The sequence below is a fragment of the Salvelinus sp. IW2-2015 genome, linkage group LG36 (assembly GCF_002910315.2).
Source record: "Salvelinus sp. IW2-2015 linkage group LG36, ASM291031v2, whole genome shotgun sequence".
Classification (NCBI taxonomy): Eukaryota; Metazoa; Chordata; class Actinopteri; order Salmoniformes; family Salmonidae; genus Salvelinus; species Salvelinus sp. IW2-2015.
Genome location: NC_036875.1, coordinates 24,690,144 through 24,709,197, shown reverse-complemented (window position 1 = coordinate 24,709,197; position 19,054 = coordinate 24,690,144). Strand labels below are relative to the sequence as shown.

The window sequence follows — 19,054 nt, the reverse complement described above, 5'->3', positions numbered from 1 at the left end:
CTTAAGATTAATCTTGCATTTTACCAGAGAAAACGAGGCGAAAACAAGAAAAGTAGCTGCACATCAGTCAGAGCTCTGTCTGCTGATAGAATGCCCATTTCTGATTCTCATCGGAGTTCAACTGAAGCACAAAATTAGTCTGATGCCAAGCAGAAATAACAATAAGAAGCAGTTTAGATCTGCTTTTACAAATCTCAGCAAGTTATTTCTTATGCGTTTTATATTTTATTCCTGCATGAAAATGCAGAATTCTGCATTAACGCAACCCCCAAGTTTAACATGATAGTTATCTAAGTAAGTGGCTGAATTAATAAGGTGACGGGACATCATATTGCATTAGCTTTCTACTGTGCTTGAAAAGTCAATGCAATTTGTTTATTTCCGTTTGCATATTTAGCTAGCAGCCTCCATGGAAATTCGCTATTACTTGTGCTAATTATGTAAGCATTCTAGTAGTTGACACCCAACTAGCTTTTTAAAAATTGTTTTGGCGCCCCCTTGTGTACTAAGTCGATAATACCGTAAATCCCTGGATGAGAAAGGGACGATGCTATGACGATATGAACATCTGGATACAGCCAAACCCTAGTCCAGAGAAAATGCGCTACGCCAGTGCTCATGATAATATGAAAATTGGGTCTGGTGTTGTATCACTACAAATTGTCGATTAGACTCTCTCCTCATTTGAATATTGAGTGGTGTAGATACCTCTGTAGATTTATTAATCATGCCACATTATACGCCCGACCTTGCCTTGGAACGGACTCCAGCCCAGAGAGTTGCACAGTGTTACTAAGGTCAGTCTGGACGAGATTAAAATCTCTGCCCCGCTCTCTCTCCGCTCGTCCACAATCACTAAGATGTGTATATCTCTTCAGCTCTTAGGGTTGATGAGAAAGGCAGATTTTATTATTAAGAATTCTGGGGAATTCATAACCAGTTCTGATACGTACACACTGAAGTGGAAGGAAAAGTGTATTTCATCACCTGTGCCTCCAAGGACACATCACCTTGTAATTTCATAATCTGAGCACTCTGCTGCTGTAATGTGGCTTTTGTTCTAAATATCATCCGATTTTTGAAAAGGAGGAGCGTGACATTGCTTGTTGTAGGCTGAGCTCTTGGGCACGTTATATGAAGACATTATTTCCCCGGTTGATTGCTTTTTCAAAGCGCGCCTTGCAGAGAACCATGAGGGTGACATCCTTTTAGAGTAAATCACATCTCTTGGACAACTTCCTGGAGAAGCAAGGCCAGGACTGGAGCAGAGGCACAGAAAGAGGGAAGGGAGAGATGAGGGAGACAGAAAGCGAGAGAGAGAGAAGAACGCAAAAAGACAGCACTACATAAAGAGAATCTAAGCAGATAAAGCAGAGAGAAAGGAAAAGAGGGATAGAAAGAGCGAGATAAAGATAGACAGAAAAAGACAAGAGCAGGTAGAGATAGTGAGTAAGGGGGGGTATGACTCAGTGTGACTAACAGGACCTTCCTTTATCCAGCTGAATGACACCTAACAATCTGAGTAGCACCTCCACCCACAGGTTAGACTAGAGGTTGTTGTTTACTGGATTATTCCTGTTCCTGCAAAACTCAGGCCAGAGGAGGATGACAGGACGGAGGTGGACAGCCTATAAACTCAGAGGTCCGCAGTGCGGCCGGCCAGTGCTCCCTTTGCCTTCCTGTCTCCTGTCCTGAGAAACAGCCAGCTAGGAGCTCTGCTCTGACCTTCACAATGGTAGCCAAACCCTTGGACACCAGGCACCCACCCCCAGCCCGGGTCTGTCAGGATGCACAGCCTGCCCTCAATCATCACCCACGGGTGATTCATAAAGCAGAAGCTACCCCCCCACAGACCAATCCTAGAGTCCTGCATTTGGGTTGGATACCCAAGGTGTCCTGCGGTTGACCGGCTAAAAGCTGGTGGGTGTAATGAAAATATTCTATCAACCGGCTCACGGTTCAGAACAATTATATTCCAGGTCGGAAATGTTTTAAATCAAGATAATACTTTTTTTTACAAACCCAGGAGCTTGTTGTTTGGCATTGCGTTGTGAATTCCATTCTGTGAACAGAGAGGCAAGCATATAGGCTACCAGCCACACACCCAGTGGATCAGAGAACTGTCAATTATTTGTGTGGTGCTGAAACTTGTTTCATCCCTCCATAATTATAATAAATGATACATTGCAAATTGACCAGAACTAAGCCCAAAAAGAGATTGTATTTGAAAATAACAATTTCATACCTTGATTACATTGAGACACGATCACATCTTTCTTTTATTTGTGGGAATATTTGGGAACAGATTTCCTAAATTAAACAATTTTTTTGCTGAATCCCTGGTGATTTGAGTATTTTTGACAAAAAACAACCCCCGATCCCCAAATTATATTGATATATTTAATGATTTTATTAAAATCTTTGGTGGCAAAACTTTTTATAATCACCCACAGGCCCACCTGTTGCTGACCCCTGCCCTAGGCTATAGCCTACTAAAAGTATTTTTGCATCCTACGTTTTAATCTGGAAATTATTTATTTAAGTTATCTAAACAATATTGAAAGTTCTTTAGAACAAAACGCTCAGTTACAGTATTCTCACATCACTGCAACTCCCGTACGGACTCAGGAGAGGCGAAGGTCGAGAGCCATGCGTCCTCCGAAACACGACCCAACCAAGCCGCACTGCTTCCTGACACAATGCCCGCGCTTAACCCGGAAGCCAGCCACACCAACGTGTCGGAGGAAACACCGTACACCTGGCGACATATCAGCGTGCATGCGCCCGGCCCACCACAGGAGTTGCTAGAGCACGATGGGACAAGGACATCCCTGCTGGCCAAACCCTACACCCAGACGATCCTCCTCTTTTTAATAGAGGACATCCCTCTGTTCTCACGCAATTGCATAGCCTATAGCAATGTTGCGGAACATGAGCTTTCATTAAGTGTTTGATTAGATTTTCGATAACATTTGCATTGATGTCCGAGGGATTAGAGGGACAATAGAGTTCTGAGTACCAGGCAGTTTGGTAGGATACTAATGACTTATCATCAGCATCAGACCTTAGATATGTCTAATGACCGTGACTAAAAGGTCACGTGGAATTTGACTGCCGTCATGACTCATGACCGCCGGTGTGGCGGTAATACGGTCACCGTAACAGCCCTAGGTAGACCATTCCATTGTTGTGGGTCGGCTAAGGAGTATTGGTGTCTCTGAGGGGCTTTGGCCTGGTTTGCTAACTACCTCTCTAAGAGTGCAGTGTATAAAATCAGAAGATCTGCGGTCTCAGACACTGCCTGTCATCAGGGGAGTAGCCCAAGGCTTGATCCTAGGCCACACGCTCTTCTCAATTTACATCAACAACATAGCTCAGGCAGTAGGAAGCTCTCTCATCCATTTATATTCAGATGATAGTCTTATACTCAGCTGGGCCCTGCCTGGATTTTGTGTTAAACGCTCTAAAACAAAGCTTTCTTAGTGTCCAACAAGCTTTCTCTGCCCTGAACACCTCAAAACAAAGGTTATGTGGTTCGGTAAGAAGACTGCTGCCTAGTCCATCTCGTTAGTCAGAAGGTGTTTCAACTGTGCTGGCTCAGGTGATATTTAAGAGTGGCTGGCCTAGTGCTCCAGTTATCTTGAGAGATGTGGAGATGACATTCCTTAGTCTGATTTTCCCTGTTAATGTTTCGCTAAACTTTTTGGTTATCTTCCTTTCTTTAAGTTTGATGTGGGTTTTTATTTTGTTTACTTCTTCTTGGGCAAATTTTGTGGTTGCTCATGGTGGGTGTCTTTTAGGTCCTAGTTGTTGTTGCTAATCACCTTTCAGTGGAGACCCCCATGAGTGTCTTTCAGAACCCCTCCTAAAACCCCACCTGTTTCGTTTTGGTTGTTGTCAGTGACTCTTTGTTAGTTCCCTTTTCTGTTTGAGTGACAATTTTGGTTTTCTTGCTGAGGAACATAACAGATACCTACTGCAACCCTCATCCTCCACATACAACACCCGTTCTTCCAGTCACATTCTGTTAAAGGTCATCAAAGCACACAGATCTCTGGGTTGCTCCTCTTTTCAGTTCCCTGCAGGTAGCTACTAGAGCGAGCTGCAAAAAACACTCAAACTGGACAGTTTTATCTCCATCTCTACATTCAAAGACTCAATCATGGACACTCTTACTGACATGTGGCTGCTTCACGTGATGTATTGTTGTCTCTACCTTCTTGCCCTTTGTGCTGCTGTGTGTGCCTAACATGCACCATGTTTATGCTGCTACCATGCTGTGCTGCAACTGTGTTGTTGTCATGTTGTGTTGCTACCATGTTGTGTTGTCATGTGTTGCTGCCATGTGTTGTTGTCTTAGGTCTCTCTTTATGTCTTGTTGTAATGTCTCTCTTGTCGTGATGTGTGTTTTGTCCTACATTTGTATTTTTAATCCCAGCCATCATCCCCGCAGGAGGCCTTCCGCTTCTTGGTAGACCATCACTGTAAATAAGAATTTGTTCTTAAATTGACTTGCCTGGTCAAATAGAGGTTAAATAAATAAATACAGAAAGAATGTAAAGGTTTTGTTACATCGGCTTTAGGCTTTCATTAGGTAAGAAGGCTAATAAAAAACATTCTTAATTCATGGCATGGATTCCTTTTATCCAAAAGTTGAATAGGGAAGTAATAGCCTACTACTCTGAAGTCATAAAAACAATTAAATATATTGATGTTATTTGGCGGGCCACGGTTCCGCTCTCAAAACAATTCAATGCGGGTTGTGGAGAAAAATCTGTCCTGATGTCAGATATCGGGTGGGGCTCGGAATTATCTTGAGAAGCAATCGGTACTACTGCGGTGCTCTGGAGTTTTGGGGAGCTGTGTCTGGAGTTATGAATGTGCTGCCCTGGGTAACCTCTGGAGTCAGCCTGATTGATTTCAAATCTCCCTCCATCCTTCCCCCACCAGCGGATCCTATCTGCTCTAACGGACGGCCCTTCAGAAGATGCAGGAGGGCAGTGAAAATGTGACTGCTGTAAATACATTCATGGCACCCAGGCAGGGTGATAAATTCCCTTTAAAAGGAGACAGTAAAGTAGCTCAGATGGGCCACTTTAACAGCTCTTAGCATCGGGTCCTAACAGATAACAGGGGATGATACGGCTTCTGTTCCATTGCAACATATGGTCCTCTCACACTGATCTCACCACTGAGAACACTCATCATGGTTTCAGACCCAGTCACAATGTGTGAACATGGAAGCACAACTAGTGGTCGGTTCAGGACCTACATCCTGTCATACAAATCACAGCCAGTAAACAGGGCAGTCAGGTGAACAAGTTTGGGTAGTAGTACAATATTAGAGTAGATCATGTTTAAAAAGTCACCTTTTATGGTTGAGAAGCTTTTGCCTTCAAATTAATGACCATGCTCTAAACCTCCCTGGGCCCATTCCCTCTGGCACTTTCTCTCTACACTGCTGTGACTTTTCTTTGGGATATATTAACTGATATTCCACCTCCCTCTCCCCGTCTCTCCGACCTTGGGTACTGTCTGCACCACTATGCCCCTTTCCTCGCACCCTCTTTCTCTCTCACTATGCTGGGTATATGGTAAGCCATGAACCTGGCACTGAACTGGTGGTCCCTGTGCTCCCCAGTCCTCTCCCCCCAGGGCTCCTTGTATCACAGGCCAACACACCACACCCCTCTTCTGACCTCTATAGGTCCCAGAGAGCCTGGCCAACACTCTAAACAAAGAAACACTCCTTTCTTCTCACTCTCCCTGCCAAGACTGAACGGTCCCTAACGAATGGTGAGAGGACCATGGATCAAAGGCTGTCCGTTTACAGATGCTCCCTAAGAGAATATAGTTCATAAATTAGAGCCAAAGAGTTCACCTGTCATTGAGAGTTTCAAAAGGCAGCCACATACAGAGAGGGCATAGACATCACAATCCCGTTCCCATTTCCCAGTATTACGTATTGTTCGAGTTGAAAGGATACTAAATGGATTATTGCATTGTAATGACGAGATTGTCCGGGTCAGGCAAGAATAAATACTATACAATAGGGAGAACATTACGTTTTATGGGGCAACAGAAATGTAACGACTAAAATAAACCATAAAAAATGTGAAACAAAGAAGTTATCTTGCGCGCAGCCTCCTACCTCTTCTCAAACACACACCACTCAGCGTCACACAGTCGGCCTCATAAAAACAATTGTGAAGCAGTCAAACCCCTAGACACATGAAGGCAGGCACGCAACCCGGTAAACCAGGAGGATGACAACATGGAACAAAAAAAACTTCTCTCAGTTTCTAGGCTTGGGTGGTATACCGTATGCCGGTGTCTTTGGAAAAATCCACGTGAGGTTTTTCAATACCGTCAACACTGTTAAACAGTTGAATATTTTTAGCTACTTTTTAAGTAAATACCTGCATACAATACATTAGGAGATAAAGAAGATTGCATTCTTCATTTCACCTGTCACATCATTTTTCATTATGAAGGTTACCGGTAGTCCCCAGTCACGTGATGTTTGTTTACAAGCACACAATGATGAGACCGAGACCGGGCCTTGTGAGTCACTCACTGTTATGCAGTATGCGTCATGTGATCTAGTTACTGTACGGAATTTAAGACTAAATGCTTGCCTTCTAGATATCTTATAACTATTAAGTTAACAGTAAAAAAAAAAATGCTTAATGCTCTGCAGTTGTGTTTGTTAGCATTTAGTTAGCATTCTCTATGAGATTTTACATCTACTTGTTAGCATTGTTAACCTTTGGATTAGAGGGGTTTGAAAACAAATCCCCTTGTGTTCAGTGTCAGTATTACTGGATATCCCGGTATGGCACAAGGTCGGTATGAAGGTATGACAATTTCGATAGCGCCCAAGCCTATCCATTTCTACCTCTCTCACGCTAATCCAGGCAGGATAAATTATTTTCCCTGCTTCCGCTTAATCTGTTCAAACACCACACAGAGATAACACTGAGGTGCGCTACAGTGGCAACAGTCCCGAGGTGAGCAGAATTGTGGGTCTGTTTTGTCCTGTGCCAGTTCCTCTGTCACATTCTCTCCATCAGCCCAGCGCTAATCAAACGTAGCACCACCCTGCTTCTTAGGCTCATACTTAGCATTTAGCTGCTATGGTTTGCCTGGAATATAGACGTGTCTTTTCCACCCATCTCTCTTTCTTTTCACCACCTCCATTTCAGAGATGTGCTAAAAGACAGCAAAATGGTAATGGAATAGCGTGGCCAAACAAGTCCACACTTACCGAGGTGGGTTCCAGCAGAGAGGACACTGTTGAAATATAGATCCATGACATCCATACATAATGTATAGAGGAATACATTTTCATGAATTACTGATGCTGGTCACCAGATAATGTTTCTCTTCTGGGGATATAGGGCGGTATCAGATGGGCATAGCTTACTACAATGTGTATCACACAGAGCAGAAACCTAGATTGTCTCTCTTGAGAATAATCTGTTGCAGAGTGGAGAGTCGTGTTAGATGGGGAATTAGGCTTATAGCACTGTGCTGTGGGGAATGGATCTTATTTTTTCATATTTATTTATTTTATAGATGCATGGCGATGATTACTTTTCTGTTTCACAAATAACACAAAATGGTGCTTCAGAGTGAGATGTATTCATCCTTAAAAATATCCTGACTGGTTGGCATTGCCACCTGGTATGGCAATTGCACGACATCTGACCGCAAATGCGCTACAGAGGGTAGTGCGTACGGCCCAGTACATCACTGGGGCCAAGCTTCCTGCAATCTAGTACCTCTATATACCAGGCGGTGTCAGAGGATCACTGGGGCCAAGCTTCCTGCCATCCAGGACCTCTATACCAGGCAGTGTCAGAGGAAGGCCCTAAAAATTGTCAATGACTCTAGCCACCCTAGTCAGACTGTTCTCTCTGCTACCACACGGCAAGTGGTAGCGGAGCGCCCAGTCTAGGTCCAAAAGACTCCTTAACAGCTTCTACCCCCCAAGCTATAAGACTGTTGAACAGTTAATCAAATGGCTACTCTGACTATTTGCATTGATCCACCCTTTTTTTACACTGCTGCTACTCGCTGTTTATTATCTATGCATAGTCACTTTACCCCTACCTACATGTACAAATTACCTCAATTACGTCGACTAACCTGTACCGCTGCACATTGACTCTGTTCCGGTACCCCCTGTATATAGCCTCATTATTGTGTTACTTTTTTACTTTAGTTTATTGAGTAAATATTTTCTGAACTGCGTTGTTGGTTAAGGGCTTGTAAGTAAGCATTTTATTTGTACATCGACTCGGTACCCTTTGTATATAGCCAAGTTATCGTTACTAATTGTGTATTTGTTATTAGATTTAATTATGCGTTTTACTTTTCTATGATCTTTCTCTCTACATTGTTGGGAAGGCCTGTAAGTAAGCATTATGTCTCTCGTTCCTTTACGAAGCATGTGACGAATACAATTTAATTACATTTATGAGAAATCAGTGTCATTACACTGTGGTTGGGTATGGAGATGGCCATGCCGGGAGCGTGAACGCACACGCGGCTCTTAAGAGAAGACAAGCTATGTGCACACTGCCCACAAAATGAGGTGGAAACTGAGCTGCAAAAAATATGACCACAGAGACAAATATTTCCCTTAGATTACACAGACCCACAAAGAATTCGAAAACAAAAAACAAATATTGATAAACTCCCATATCTATTGGGTGAAATACCAGTGTGCCATCACAGCAGCAACATTTGTGACCTGTTGCCAAAAGAAAACGGCAACCAGTGAAGAACAACACCATTGTAAATACAACCCATAATTATATTTATTTTCCATTTTGTACTTTAACTATTTGCACATCGTTATAACACTGTACATAGCCATAATATGACATCTGAAATGTCTCTATTCCTTTGACTTTTGTGAGTGTAATGTTCACTGATCATTTTTGATTGTTTATTTCACCTTTGTTTATTATCCACTTCACTTTCTTTGGCAATGTAAACATATGTTTCCCAATGCCAATAAAGCCCTTTGAATTGAATTGAGAGAGCGCTTTATCATGCCCTAAAGGAGACGTGTGATATTTAAACACACCATCTTGGATAGAGTGGTGTTGTATGGATCACATTAAGGATCACACAGGGCCATTTGCCATGTACTGTGGGGATTGCTCATGGAGAGAGATGGAGGCAGGGAGAGAGGAGGGTGGTGGCCTCATCCTCTTCTCTACAGATTCCGCAACTCCTTCTGTGCGGTCTTTATGGGCCACCATTTAAAAGCCCTACTTACGCTATCGATTTATCAGGGCTTTACAGTTACACATATCTCTTTATAAATGCAGTACAACACAGGCCTTCCTGTTATTGTAGAGGACCCCTATCTTGGCGGTGTAGAGAAATGTTATATTTAAGCCAATTTCCTGCAATTCAACACATTTCTCCAATGTGTGAACTCATTCAAGACTGTTGGAAAAGTATTCCAGGTGAAGCTGGTTGAGAGAATGCCAAGAGTGTGCAAAGCTGTCACCAAGGCAAAGGGTGGCTACTTTGAAGAATCTCAAATATATTTTGATTTGTTTATCACTTTATTGGTTACTACATGATTCCATATGTGTTATTTCATAGTTTTGATGTCTTCACTATTAATCTACAATGTAGAAAATAGTAAAAATAAAGAAAAACCCTGGAATGAGTAGGTGTGTCCAAACTTTTGACTGGTACTGTACTTTAAATCTGGTTTTAGTCATTCAAGTTTACACTGAAAGCATTTCTGCTTCCTGAAAATGTTTTTTTTTTTTTTTAAACAACATATACATACATACATACATATTGTTTGGAAAAACGCTTAGGCGGCCCGGCCAAGGATTTCAATGGCATAAAAATCCCTGCAAGCATTTCTGCTCTGGTCCAAATAGGAAAAATGTATATGGTGGAGGAGATATGGTACACTACATATACAACAGTATGTGGACACCCCTTCAAATTAGTGGATTCGGCTATTTCAGCCACAACCGTTGCTGACAGGTGTATAAAATGGAGCACACAGCCATGCAATCTCCATAGACAAACTACCCTGGGGCGGCAGGGTAGCCTAGTGGTTAGAGCGTTGGACTAGTAACCGAAAGGTTGCAAGATCGAATCCTCGAGCTGACAAGGTAAAAATCTGTCATTCTGCCCCTGAACAAGGCAGTTAACCCACTCTTCCTAGGTCGTCATTGAAAATAAGAATTTGTTCTTAACCGACTTGCCTAGTTAAATAAAAGGTAAAATAAAACAATTTAAATAAAAAACATTGGCAATAAATTGGCCTTACTGAAGAGCTCAGTGAATTTCAAAGTGGCACCGTCATAGGATGCCACCTTTCCAACTAGTCAGTTTGTCAAATGTCTGTCCTGCTAGGGCTGCCCCAGCCAACTGTAACATCTAGGAGCTACAACAGCTAAGCCATGAAGTAGTAGGCCAAACAAGCTCACAGAACGGGACAGCCAAGTGCTGAAGCGGCTAGCTCGTAAAAATTGTCTGTCCTCGGTTGCTACACTCACTATCGAGTTCCAAACTGCCTCTGAAAGCAACGTTAGCACAAGAACTGTTCGTCGGGAGCTTCATGAAATGGGTTTCCATGGCTGAGCAGCCACACACAAGCCTAAGATCACAATGCCAAGTGTCGGCTGGATAGGTTTAAAGCTTGCCGCCATTGGACTCTGAAGCAGTGGAAACGCGTTCTCGGGAGTGATGAATCTCGCTTCACCATCTGGCAGTCCTGACGGACGAATCTGGGTTTGGCGGATACCAGGAGAATGCTACCTGCCAGAATGCATAGTGCCAACTGTAAAGTTTGGTGAAGGAGGAGTAATGGTCTGGGGCTGTTTTTCATGGTTCGGGCTAGGTCCAGTGAAGGGAAATCTTAGTGCTATACAATGACATTATAGACAATTCTATGCTACCAACTTTGTGGCAACAGTTTGGGGAAGGCCTTTCCTGTTTTACTATGACAATGCTCCTGTGCACAAAGCAAGGTCCATACAGAAATGGTTTGTCGAGATCGTGTGGAAGAACTTGACTGGCCTGCACAGAGCTCTGACCTCAACCCCATCGAACACCTTTGGGATGAATTGGAACGCCAATTGCGAGCCAGGCCTAATCGCACAACATCACTGCCCGACCTCACTAATGCTCATGGCTGAATGGAAGCAAGTCCCCGCAGCAATGTTCCAACATCTAGTGGAAAGCCTTCCCAGAAGAGTGGAGGCTGTTATAGCAGCAAAGGGGGGGACCAACTCCAGCAAAGGGGGGTACCAACTCCTATTAATGGCCATGATTTTGTAATGAGATGTTCGACAAGTGTCCACATACGTTTGGTCATGTAGTGTATATGGTGGGAATCTGAACATTGAAGAGGGTTCTATTTCTAGGGACAAAGGCTGAGTGGCATGACAATTACACACAATATCCCCAGTGCATTTAGTTTGTGTTCACATTTAAGTCAGATATTTTTCAAGACCCAGTGACATGATTGGCAGTTAGCCTAGCGGTTAGAGTGTTGGGCCAGTAACCGAAAGATCACTGGTTCGAATCACCGGACCCGACAAGGTGAAAAATCTGTCGACGTGCCCTTGAGCAAGGCTACATGTCCAAGTAGAAACATTATAAGGCAGGGATGATTCCAGAGACGATATTGGTTGGAGAGATGGTGTGTCACATTCCCATTCCATGACAAGATTGGTTAGACAATTTGTGACAGACAAGGAGTAACTAAAAGCGGTTGATGAAGAGTCTCGCAAGATTTTACAACATTTTGCAATAGCACGACACATAGCCATCCTCCCTCCTTGAAAACATTGTTGTTGATGACAGTTGGCCTTTGTTCTGTAGAGATATGATTGGTGCTCACAATCACAAAGTAATCAGGCAGCCGCCGTATAGCTATGAGTGTATGGCAGGCAGCATACTCTCTAAATGATAATTATGTGGGAACAAAAGGCTCATTGGGAGACAAAAGCAAGGTTTAGAGCAAATGGGCTTGCCTCGTGCCGAAGTAAGTGTTCTGACTAAGTGGCGTTCAGAAAGGCATGATAGAGGTAATTATCTGGAAGAATGGACGGATGGGGGAAAACGGTCTCAGGTTGGCTGTCTGTCGGTCCCTACTCAGCATCGCAGAAAGAGCATCTGAACTATCAAACACATCTCTGTCTCCTAGATCTCCCTTTCACACAGAGAAAACTGTGACATAGGGACAGACAAAAGACAAAGATAAAGACACGCGCACACACTCATCCACACCCCCCAACCCCGCCCCTTCTCCCTCACCTCTCTGATCTTGTCTCGTTTTTCCTTGACGTCAGGCTCCACGGAGTCTCCATCGTTGACCCCCAACATCTTGGGCATGGGGACAGGGGGCAGGGGCTTGGGCACCTCCTTCTTCTTCTTTAGGTCCTCCACCACCTTGCTCTTTTCCGTCTGGATCTCAGCCCGCAGCTCGTCCCGGGACTTCCTCAGCTTCTCCTTGGCTTCCTGCAGCGCACGCTCATGGTCCACACGAATCTTATCACGCAGGCTCTCCTCCTCCTCCCTAAAGGGGCACAACAGGAAGTCAGCACACAGGTTACAACATAACCAGGAAGTGAATAACCTCAGACAGGAAGTGGGCACCTAAAAAGGTACAGCAGGAAGCGGGCACCAAACAGTAAGATTCAAACATTGTCATACAATGGTAAAGTTAACCTCTCTTGGGTAGGGGGCAGTATTTTCACATCCGGATGAAAAGTGTGCTCAAAGTAAATTGCCTGTTACTCAGGCCCAGAAGCTAGGATATGCATATAGAGTTGGATAGAAAACACCCTAAAAAGTGTCTAAAACTGTTAAAATTATGTCTGTGAGTATAACAGAACTGATATGGCAGGCGAAACCCCGAGGACAAATCCTGCCAACAAAAAAACAAAAATTCAGCCAACCACTGTTTCCAATGGCTTTCATGTTTATTATGAGTATTATGAAGTCCTCCCAGATTGCAGTTCCTAGGGCTTCATCTAGCTGTCAACAGTCTTTAGAAAGAGTTTCAGGTTGGTTTTTGGACAAATGAGCTAGAAGTTGTAGTGGCTCCCATTTTGGCTGTAGTGTTTCTAGGGTGAAAGCGCGTTCTTTGTTATTTATATCCGGTAATGAACATACTATTCTCTGTCTTAAATTGTATAGTTAATTTACATATTAGGGTACCTGAGGTTTGATTATAAACGTTGTTTGACTTGTTTGATTAAGTTTATTGGTAACGTTTGGGATTCATTTTGTATGCGTTTTGAAGGAGGGAAACCGGTGGATTATTGAATGAAGCGCGGCAGAGTTTTTATGGATATAAAGAAGGACTTTATCGAACAAAAGGACCATTTGTGATGTAACTGGGACCTTTTGGAGTGCGAACAGAAGAAGATCTACAAAGGTAAGGCATTTATTATATCGCTATTTCTGACTTTCGTGTCGCACCTGCCTGGTTGAAAAATGTTTTTCATGTTTTTGTATGCGGGGCACTGTCCTCAGACAATCGCATGGTGTGCTTTCGCCGTAAAGCCTTTTTGAAATCTGACACAGCGGCTGGATTAACAAGAAGTTAAGCTTTATTTTGATGTATAATACTTGTATTTTTAAAAATATTTATATTTCTGTAATTTGAAATTCGCGCTCTGCAATTTCACCGGATGTTGGCCAGGTGGGACGCTACCATCCCACCTACCTGCCCCATAAGAAGTTAAGTAAAGACTTAGGCTACATGGTCAAGGCTTAGGATATTCCCTGGAGTCATGTAGTGTGGAAAAGAAAATACACAAAAGGATCAAAAGGAGACATTTTATCATCAACACTTCGCCTGCAAGGCCTACTTCAGGACAAAGAAGCAGCTGCACCGTAGACAATAAATGTTCCTCTTTCTCTTGCTGTTCTATAATATACCAATGTTGGAGACAATAAAACAGGGATGTTATACAATGCATTCGGAAGGTACTCACCCCTTGGCTTTTTCAAACATTTTGTTATGTTACAGCCATTATTCTAAAATGGATAAAACATTTTTTCCCCTAATTAATCTACACACAATACCCCATAATGACATAGCGAATACAGGTTTAGACATTTTTGCAAATGTATACATTTTTTATTTTTTTAAGTACATCTTATTTACATAAGTGTTCAGACCCTTTGCTGTGAGACTCAAAATTGAGCTCAGGTGCATCCTGTTTCCATTGATCATCCTTGAGATGTTTCTACAACTTGATTGGTCATGATTTGGAAAGCCACACCTGTCTATATAAGGTCCCACTGTTGTCAGTGCATGTCAGAGCAAAAACCAAGCTATGAGGTCGAAGGAATTGTCTGTAGAGTTCCGAGACAGGATTGTGTCGAGGAACAGATCTGGGGAAGGGTACCAAAAAATGTTTGCAGCAATAAAGGTCCCCAAGAACAAAATGGTCTCCATCATTCTTACATGGAAGAAGTATGGAACCACCAAGAGTCTTCCTAGAGCTGGCCACCCAGCCAAACTGAGGAATCGGGGAGAAGGGCCTTGGTCAGGGAGGTGACCAAGAACCCGATGGTCACTCTGACAGAGCTCCAGAGTTCCTCTGTACAGATGGGAGAACCTTCCAGAAGGACAACCATCTCTGCAGCACTCCACCAATCAGGCCTTTATGGTGGAGTTGCCAGACGGAAGCCACTCCTCAGTAAAATACACATGACAGCCCGCTTGGAGATTGCCAAAAGGCACCTAAAGGACTCTCAGACCCTGAGAAACAAGAGTCTCTGGTCTGATGAAACCAAGATTGAACTCTTTGGCCTGAATGCCAAGCGTCACATCTGGAGGAAACCTGGCACCATCCCTACGGTGAAGCATGGTGGTGGCAACATCATGCTGTGGGGATGTTTTTCAGCGGCAGGGACTGGGAGACTAGTCATGATTGAGGGAAAGATAAACGGAGCAAAGTAGAGAGAGATCCTTGATAAAAACCTGCTCCAGAGCGCTCAGACTGGGGCGAAGGTTCACTTTCCAACAGGGCAACGACCTTAAGCACACAGCCAAGACAACGCAGGAATGGCTTCAGGACAAGTCTCTGAATCTCCTTAAACGGCCCAGCCAGAGCCCAGACTTGAATCCAATCTAACATCTTTGGAGAGACCTGAAAATAGTTGTGCAGCGACGCTCCCCATCCAACCTGGCAGAGCTTGAGAGGAACTGCAGAGAAGAATGAGAGAAACTCCCCAAATACAGGTGTGCCAAGCTTGTAGCGTCATACCCAAGAAGACTCTAGGCTGTAATCGCTGCTAAAGGCGCTTCAACAAAGTACTGAGTAAAGGGTCTGAATTCTAATGTAAATGTGATATTTCAGTTTTTTACTTTTAACACATTGGAAAATATTTATAAAAACCTGTTTTTGCTTGGTCATTATCGTGTATTGTGTGTAGATTGATGAGGGGAAAACAACAATTTAATAAATTTTAGAATAAGGCTGTAACGCAACAAAATATGGAAAAAGTCAAGGGGTCTGAAATACTTTCTGAATACACTATTTGAATTCTAAAATCAAAAATGGTGCAGTCAGAAAGTGATTGAAATCATATAGAATGACCCAACAACAAGAGGCAGGTGACAGCTTTCTAATACAAAAGAGAAAAGATATGTGAAACATTGTCATTCCACATGACCTGCGCGAGGGGTCAAGATGTCTAATGTGTGTGTGGACTCAGCTGTGGGGCCCTGGAGATGCAGGCTGAGAACCTGAGGGCTGAACCCTGCCTGAGAGCATGGGACGTGTGAGAGAGAAAGGGAGAGAACAGAACACTAAAAGCCATCCATTTTAGCAGCTGCAATACACAGTACAACCTGACCCACGGCAGGCAGGCAGGAGGGAGCAAGAGACTAACAGACCCAGGGGTACAGCGAAAAAAGTATACAAATGCAGGGCAAAGAGAGAAAAGAGGAGAAAGAAGAAGGGAGCGAGGTAGAGATTACAGAGACCTAAAAAAAAAAGGGTCAGGTGGACACTGTGGGAATGGAGACGTGTGTTGATGACATCTGCCATTTCGGCTCACTTCACTCAAGATGAGCCCTCAGCCCGGCAGAGGAGAGACAGCTGCACAATGAAGAGCTAGAAGAAAAGATGGGAGAGGAGAATGGAAGAGACCATTGGGGGAAGAGGGGTTAGGGATCACCTACTATAGCACAGATATGAGCCATTTCACTGCAGCCACTAATTCACCAAGACAGACAGGCATTTATACTAATTACCCTTCTTTAAGAGTAAACTGGCTCCCAGAATAGACACAGTGAAGGTCTGTTGTATTTCATTACCATACAGTTCCCTGATGTGGACCTATCCACTCTTCAGGACCAAAATAACAGCTCCACACTACTTACATAACGCTGAACTCAAAACATGAATACATATTCATGTCGATGTGTGTGTCTATCTGCAGACTTTAATTGATAGGAAATGTGTTTACACTGTGTGTGGTTAGAACTGACTCAGTCCAGATTAGAGGTCCACCGATTATGATTTTTCAACGCCGATACCGATTATTGGAGGACCAAAAAAGCCGATACCGATTAAAAATCGGCCAATATTTTTATTTTATTTGTAATAATGACAATTACAACAATACTGAATGAACACTTATTTGAACTTTAATATAATACATCAATAAAATCAATTTAGCCTCAAATAAATAATGAAACATGTTAAATTTGGTTTAAATAATGCAAAAACAAAGTGTTGGAGAAGAAAGTAAAAGTGCAATATGTGCCATGTAAGAAAGCTAACGTTTAAGTTCCTTGCTCAGAACACGAGAACATATGAAAGCAGGTGGTTCCTTTTAACATGAGTCTTCAATATTCCCAAGTAAGAAGTTTTAGGTTGTCGTTATTATAGGACTATTTCTGTCCGTACGATTTGTATTTCATATACCTTTGACTATTGGATGTTCTTATAGGCACTTTAGTATTGCCAGTGTAACAGTATAGCTTCCATCCTTCTCCTCGCCGCTACCTGGGCTCGAACCAGGAACACATCGACAACAGCCACCCTCGAAGCAGCATTACCCATGCAGAGCAAGGGAAACAACTACTCCAAGTCTCAGAGCGAGTGACGTTTGAAACGCTACTAGCGCGCACCCCGCTAACTAGCTAGCCATTTCACATCGGTTACACCAGCCTAATCTCGGGAGTCGATAGGCTTGAAGTCATAAACAGCGCAATGCTTGAAGCATTGCGAAGAGCTGCTGGCAAAACGCACGAAAGTGCTGTTTGAATGAATGCTTTTGAGCCTGCTGGTGCCTACCATCGCTCAGTCAGACTGCTCTATCAAATCATAGACTTAATTATAACATAATAACACACAGAAATACATTAATATGGTCAAATCCGGAAACTATCATCTCGAAGAAAAAAAAAACGTTTATTCCTTCAGTGAAATACAGAACAGTTCCGTATTTTATCTAACGGGTGGCATCCATAAGTCTAAATATTCCTGTTACATTGCACAACCTTCAATGTTATGTCATAATTACGTAACATTCTGGCAAATTAGTTCGCAACGAGCCAGGCGGCACAAACTGTTGCATATACCCTGACTCTGCGTGCAATGAACGCAAGAGAAGTGACGCAATTTAACCTGGTTAATATTGCCTGCTAACCTGGATTTTCTTTTAGCTAAATATGCAGGTTTAAAAATATATACTTCTGTGTATTGATTTTAAGAAAGGCATTGATGTTTATGGTTATGTACACGTTGGCGCAACGACAATCCTTTTTCACGAATGCGCACTGCATCGATTATATGCAACGCAGGACACGCTAGATAAACTAGTAATATCATCAACCATGTGTAGTTATAACTAGTGATTATGATTGATTGATTGTTTTTTATAAGATAAGTTTAATGCTAGCTAGCAACTTACCTTGGCTTCTTACTGCATTCGCGTAACAGGCGGGCTCCTCATGAGGCAGGTGGTTAGAGCGTTGGACTAGTTAACCGTAAGGTTGCAAGATTGAATCCCTGAGCTGACAAGGTAAACATCTGTGGTTCTGCCCCTGAACAAGGCAGTTAACCCAACGTTCCTAGGCCGTCATTGAAAATAAGAATGTGTTATATATATATTATTTTTTTTTTTGAATCGGCATCCAAAATTACCGATTTCCGATTGTTATGAAAACTTGAACTCGGCCCTAATTAAATCGGCCATTCCGATTAATCGGTCAACCTCTAGTCCAGATAAAGACACACTGTCCTGGCAGTTCTAACCCACCGGACGGCTGGGGTCCGATGCATTTATGAGTACGTCCTCACAAAGATGCATTCAAATATGATATTTATGTGCTATTTAGTGCGATATGTTCACTGACTGACTATTGCGGTCATGAGGGTTTACAGGGTTTACGTTAGGACAATGTGACCGGGAAGATTTTAATTTACCGGCCATTTGAGAAACTTACCAGACCCATATGAATTGGTGTGAACCCATTAGGGCGTTCACCCACAGTGCTAAGAATTGCAGAAATCACTTTTAGATTATGGTCATTCATCTTTACAGAACATGCAACTACTGTAGTTAAGTAGCCAATAAAATGTAATTTTCAAACATTTGCGAAATGCAATTCGTGGGAAAACACCGTGCTAAACAGCGCATCTAATGAGAGCAGTTCCATGTGACAGAGATCAACATCTCTGTTAGAAACTTAGAGGGGGAATCTAAAGATGCAACAACTAGGATGGGACGCCAATATGACTAGGATTGTGCCTTTGGCTTCTGGACAATGAAATAGTTGATAAGAAAACCAATAGAACAAGAGAGAAATGCTGGTTTCAACGGCATATGAGGAAGTCTTTATAAAATAATTGCCACCATGTTTCTATGGTTGGATTTTGCCTGGGCTACTTTGAAGCAAGTTAAGACATGCCTCACATTATGTTAAAATGTTAAAAGTACGTGTAAAATTAAGTATGTTTTCAAAATGCATACAGCCTTCAGCTCACATTGTAAAGTGATGGGTGATGCACTGATAGCCTGCCTACCG

The 19,054-nt window shown here is 42.8% G+C and overlaps 1 protein-coding gene across 2 annotated transcripts in view; it reads right to left on the bottom strand.

Moving 5' to 3' along the window:
* The window catches only part of LOC111959448 (mannosyl-oligosaccharide 1,2-alpha-mannosidase IB), a 171,532-nt gene that overhangs the window by 119,208 nt on the left and 33,270 nt on the right, over positions 1 to 19,054 (bottom strand). For both annotated transcript variants that reach the window (XM_023980993.2, XM_023980992.2), the window contains exon 4: positions 12,310 to 12,571. In XM_023980993.2, coding sequence (XP_023836761.1) covers positions 12,310 to 12,571 — 262 coding nt within the window. The remainder of the gene's footprint in view (positions 1 to 12,309; positions 12,572 to 19,054) is intronic.